Here is a 6,000-nt window from a genome sequence, read left to right as displayed (position 1 = left end):
CGTTCCAGCCGGGGCTCGATCCTGAACGGTACGCCCCCTTTTAGTAGTTGGGCGCACTACGCCTTGTTCGCACTTGTATGACTGGTGACGATAGCGCCACCTTGTGGTGGAGAAAGGCTGATCGAATGACAGTGTCCTCAATTTCACCCTAAAAATTCATTAATTCTGTCGAACGCACTTTGTAAATTTACAAACAACATTGTTGCGTTTATCCATTCAACTAATTTGTTGCCATTGACGGCAATATAAGTCCAATCCATTTGTACTGGGATAGCGAATTATCGCTGCCAACACCTTCCAGTCAGACGTTTATCGCCGTCAATGGCAGTTAAACATGATCAGTGGCAGCCAATGAGTTCCAGGGGGGACAAAAATCTCAAAGCTCAACTCATGATTAATTGACTAAATTATTAATTAATTATTTCATTAAATAATTTAATGTTAATTAATTAAGTGACTTGCATTACGGGCGTGGTCATGAAAAGCAATTGAACTTGTATCTCAAAGCCAAGGGCGTAGGTTTGCATAGGGACGGTAGGGCCATAACATTAGCTACTTTTCAGGATGCTCAAATTATCCCACCCAACTTTTAAGCAACCTTATTTGCATTATATAATGACTTCAGTTATATAGGTCATTTAGATTGTCTTCCAATGTGTTGTAAGGATAGAATTGATCCTACCATTATTAGGTGAATTACAGTACTTTCATTATGTTCAGACTTACACTGACCCGTTTTCACTTGCTGAGTGTGCCAGTCCATTTTTTTTCTCCTCAAACGCACGTTTGATAGGCTGATGACTTGAACCCACTCCCCCCCCACACACACACACACACCTATTCACAACCCAACAGAAATACATGCCACCTCCCCCGCCCCTTTCAAAGACGAGGGATATTACAAGTTTTTTTCTGCCAGCAGCAGCCACTGTAAGTAATATAAAAAGACGTCAATGTTGTGGAGGTGGGTAACACTCGACTAATTTTGTTACTGCTACAGTGCTTCAAGTCGATTTTACTCACTTAGATTTCTTGAAAGACAAACAGCTAGCTGAAAATAAGCTTAACAGACTTATTTTAGGCAAAAAGTTTGTGTATTTCATCTTAAAAGAAAAACTTGTCAGAAATGTTCTTAATTCAAGAATATTGTTCAAAACATTACTTGATTTTTTTTTATTTATCTTGATTTCGGTTAAAAATGACCAACTTTTAGATGTATGGGCTCAATGTAAACAAATAGAGATATTTACTTCAAGTAAATTGAAAAATCTGACACATTAATCTGTGAACTAGCCTTTAACACTCAGTGGCGCCACCAGGGGGTGGCCAGGGGTGGCCACGGCCACCCCTATAAATTGGTTGGCCACCCCACTTGCCAGTATATCGTTAGATTGTTGTAGCATCAGTTATGCATTTCATCCCAAATGAATGCATTTTTGTTTTGTTAAATGTAGGGCTGTAAAATGTATCGCATTAACGGGCGGTAATTAATTTTTTAAAATTAATAACGTGAAAATATTTATCGCAATTAATGCATTCGCAGTACGACTCATTCACGCATTGCCGCAAACAGCCTACAATGGCGTCGTTTTACTTCTATACAAAGATTAGAGGCAGTACTGTCAAGTGAGTGGTGTAGATAAAAGCGCTCGTTGGTGCTTTTAATTGGCAAAAGCTTTGTCATCTCTCCCACAGCAACCATAAATATTGTGGGAAGCAACGTGGGGAAGAATGACAGGAGTCGATCTTTTTCTTAACACCCTGTAGTGTACCCAACGCAGAGAAGATATAGTATTTGCAGCCACCACACACAGTCATGGTTGCACCACTTCCCATCATGTATTTGGGCAGAACAGTTAAGCTGCTACTGTATCATTTACTGAAAGCTCAACAAATACACGAGATGGCAATATTTAGTCACAATATACAAACTCACATTTATCCTTTAAGAATTACAAGTCTTTCTATCCTTGAATTCCTTTCACAGAATGTTAATAATGTTAATGCCATCTTGTGGATTTATTCCTATAATAAACAAATACAGTACTTATGTACAGTATGTTGAACGTATATATCCGTCTTGTCTTATCTTTCCATTCCAACAATAATTTACAGAAAAATATGGCATATTTTAGAGATGGTTTGAATTGCAATTAATTACGATTAATTAATTTTTAAGCTGTGATTAACTCGATTAAAAATTTTAATCGTTTAACAGCCCTAGTTAAATGTACACCTTATGCCCAATATATACATAACACAATAAAACAGAATTGTTGTGGAACTCAAAATGTTGACTGGACAGTTATGGACTATGCACATTAAATCATTAGTAACATCAAATATTACACAATACACCAAAGTATATCAGTAGCCGTGTCCATAAGTCTTTCTGATAGTTTTCCCCTGACCTTTTTACTGCAATAATATAATGAAAACCTGAAATTATAGCTTTTAGCTTTGGCCACCCCAACTTTTTAAGTGGCCCCATCTGGCCACCCCTATGAAAAATTTCTGGAGGCGCCACTGTTAACACTCAAAAAAAGATGGAGAAAATTATTTGACGAGATTTAACAAAAAATTTATCAAATTAAGAAGTATTAAATTTGCAGTGTGAAAGTGAGTATAGCTCAATAGATTTATTTTGCATTAATCATTTAGCCTATCAATTAATTAGGTTCATATAGGTGAGAAATGTAGCCCTGACCCCCATTCACCAAATATGTTTGGTCTTATTAATGTCCCATCCCCAGCAAAGAGTGTACATGCAGGTTGTGCTGTTATATCATCCGTACTAATATTAAAACCAAACCTACGCCCTTGCTCAAAGCACTAGTGTGCAAAACGTTGATGACGATATTATGGCATGTCCAGCGCCACCTATCGATAAAGCAATTTACTGCTCCAGTTGGCAGATTTGTTCAGTAGGCAAAGCCATATTACACATTTTCTGTTGTCTGCATTCAACAGCGTTGAAGCGCACGCCAAAATCAATCATGAGTTATTAGTACTTGCCTCCTAATTTGTAGATTTGCTTGATTCATTTTTTGAAGGCACCCTTGTTTATGCATAATGTTTAATGAGCTCCAATGCTGTATGAATGTGAAGAGTAGAAAAATTATTCAGTAGATTACGGTTCTGTTGGAAGGTGCAAAAGAAGTGTTGTAGTGTAAGAATAGAGAACACAGTAAATGTCATTCATTTTTATGCTTCTATGATAAATGGGGGATGCACACGCTCGAGTGGAGCAGCCTGGTGTCAACACTCTTGACTCATGACACAGTCATATGTCAGTGATGTCATAAGCAGTTCATTAAAGGTGACAATATGACCCGGGGTCACTTCCTGAATGCAGGAAAAAATAAACACATATATTTTTTAATACCCTTATTATTGTAGTATTTTACCAAATGCAAAGAATTTCTGTAATCCTGACTGATCCGAAAAAGGAGCGGTTTAAGACTACAGACAATACGCCAAAATGTGCGTTTTTGTGCTGTGTACGTAGTACAGTAATAGCTAAATGTAATAGAATTATTTTTTTTAATTAAACAAGCTTTACGCAATGTACAAGATTCAAAAATTGAATTGGAAATAAATTTAAAAAATACAAAAAAAGCAGCACAAAACAGTCAGAGCCTTTTTACTATAAGTACTGGTAAACTTTGGTATCAAAGAAAACAAAGTGGCATTGAGATGACAAACAATAACGTAATGTATGTCACATGGAGATAAACAGTACATTGTACAGTGACGTCATTTTTCAACTTCTGAAGTCATCCAAAAGGAAACACAGAAATAGGTCCAAGTAAAACAAATCTGGAATGTGTAATTTTAAATGTTATTTTTAAAAAGTAAACATAACATTAAAAAAAAAAATGGAAATGCACACAAGGCTACAGTGGTTTTACTGCTTACTTAGATAAGAACTGTAATGGGGTAGGGGTGAGACCCTCGGCGTACCATTGCAAAATCTGTGAGGGTCCATATTACGACAGTACCGATTTGCGACAAAACAAGAAGAAGGACCGTCAACAATTTCAGGAACGGACGAACGAAATCCGAGTGCAAAAACGTGATGTAAAACAATGATATCATCATTCCAGTTGTGCTGCATTGGGCGTCAAATGTCATTCAACCTCAACGTCAAAATGAACCCCCGATGAGAAAAAAATATATATTTTTTTGCTGTTCTTCTACACTTTATGATATCAAGCAAGCTGGTTCATTAGAGTTCATTAAAACGGTTAAACGTTACAATTGACTGGCGACCAGTCCAAAGTACCGTGGATGGATTGCCATACATTATAGTGGTTATCATTCCCACATCTTCCCATGTTTATTTACTATAAGGGTCCAATTGTATTTCCCACCAGAAACCTCCCACGTAAAATGATGAGTACCTAACGCATGTGAAAGGAAGAAAAAGCATAAAATGTAAGCTAATCAATTACTCGCCTGTACATACATATGTGTATAAAACAATACATTCTACACTTTATCTTCACAGTGCCAATGCCATTTCTGTGCAGGAGGACTGTGGGTTCAGTAATAATAAAAGATCACCATTAAATTAAGTGCCTGCAAGTGGTGAAGGGGAAACGGATCAGTGCGGGTGTCGCCTTAATGGAGATGACACTGTAATAAAAAAATAAAAGAACATGATTGTCAAAAAAAAAAAGGTCCTCCCGCTCCGTAAACTGCTTGAAAAGGAAGGCCGAGGATATATTCATATGTAATGGTTGCATCGCTGTCTCAGCGCAGTCTCGGGTTGGCAACCCATCATTGCTTGTTGGTCGCTGATTTCTCAAAGGTGCTCCCACACAAAAATGTCCCTCCCAAGTTTACATTCACTGGGTCCGCGGGAGTGATGGGAGGGGGGTGCTGCATCAACACTCCAGGAGAGAGAATCTTTGGCAGAGTGTTGAAGGAGGTAGTGGGTGCAGAGGGAGACTAAGTAGAGGGGTGGTCTATGTGGGTGCCGGATGTTCCTGAGTGTTAGTCCTTTTGGGGGGTAGTCTATGGATCTGCGTGCTTGTCGGCGCGTCCCCCGCCAGAGGAAGTGTCCTGTGAGCAGCGGCCCCCACTGCGGATTTTGAGTTTTTCCTTTCACCCCACAAGGAGCTGCTGTGGACATCTACAGACAGATCACATCCAAGAATAAATATTGTTAAGTATTGTATTGGATCACAATCACAACTGGGGAATTTATTCTTAACATAAGAAAACGTATACGGCGGAAAACACAGACAAGACTGAAAAAGCAGTTTCTGCTCTTGCACTCCTCTTTAAAAGAAACTGCTGTATTTGAATCCAAAACAACTTGTGTTTTATAGAACAATGTGTCTATATGCTGCCATAGAAGATTCATGACGCATTAAGCCCCAGAACCATTTTTAATTTGTCCGTTTTACCCTGAAAACCCACCTTTACAGACGTCGCGCAACCGCTTTTGTTTCAACCCAGCCATAAAAAGGTAAGAAATCGTATTTATTATTCGAAATGTCTGTCATTTTTAGCTTAGAATCATTAATTGATCTCAACCACTCATTGTTGTCTGCGATTTCTGCATCGCGACCCTTGTTATATCATCATGTTTCACCCATAAAATCCCCCCAAAATCCGGCTGTGGCCATTCACAGCTGTGTCTTGACACTCGGTGATACATGCTACAAGGAGTTTTCTGATCGAAACATGGTATGTACGCGATAATATCTCGTTAAAATCGGGGCGTCTTTAATTCTGCTCTCGCCTCCAGTTAGAGTTTTGCTGTTTAATTTTTTTTTTTTTTTTTTTTAAATGCCCTCCTGTTCAAAATTTTTATTCTTCCAGAAAATTGAGATTTTAAGCTTTCCAATGATGTATCACACGTGCATATCGGACAATTTTGAAATTTGGCCAAATAGGGGGTCTCAGAGCGGAACTTCAAGTCACCTGAGTGTTTTCCGCCATATACAGATACCTCCACCAGCCAGTGAAACCTACAGAAGGCTGCGGTTA

General features: G+C 38.5%; 1 protein-coding gene across 1 annotated transcript in view; it reads right to left on the bottom strand.

The window, feature by feature from the left end:
* Window positions 1-3,124: 3,124 nt before the first annotated feature.
* lrig2 (leucine-rich repeats and immunoglobulin-like domains 2) overlaps window positions 3,125-6,000 on the bottom strand; it is a 34,836-nt gene continuing 31,960 nt past the window's right edge. Inside the window, exon 18 of the mRNA XM_057846396.1 lies at window positions 3,125-5,137. Coding sequence (XP_057702379.1) covers window positions 4,971-5,137 — 167 coding nt within the window. The 3' untranslated portion in view covers window positions 3,125-4,970. The remainder of the gene's footprint in view (window positions 5,138-6,000) is intronic.

This window comes from Corythoichthys intestinalis, chromosome 9 (genome assembly GCF_030265065.1).
Source record: "Corythoichthys intestinalis isolate RoL2023-P3 chromosome 9, ASM3026506v1, whole genome shotgun sequence".
Taxonomy (NCBI): domain Eukaryota; kingdom Metazoa; phylum Chordata; class Actinopteri; order Syngnathiformes; family Syngnathidae; genus Corythoichthys; species Corythoichthys intestinalis.
This window is presented reverse-complemented; position numbering and strand designations above follow the sequence as displayed.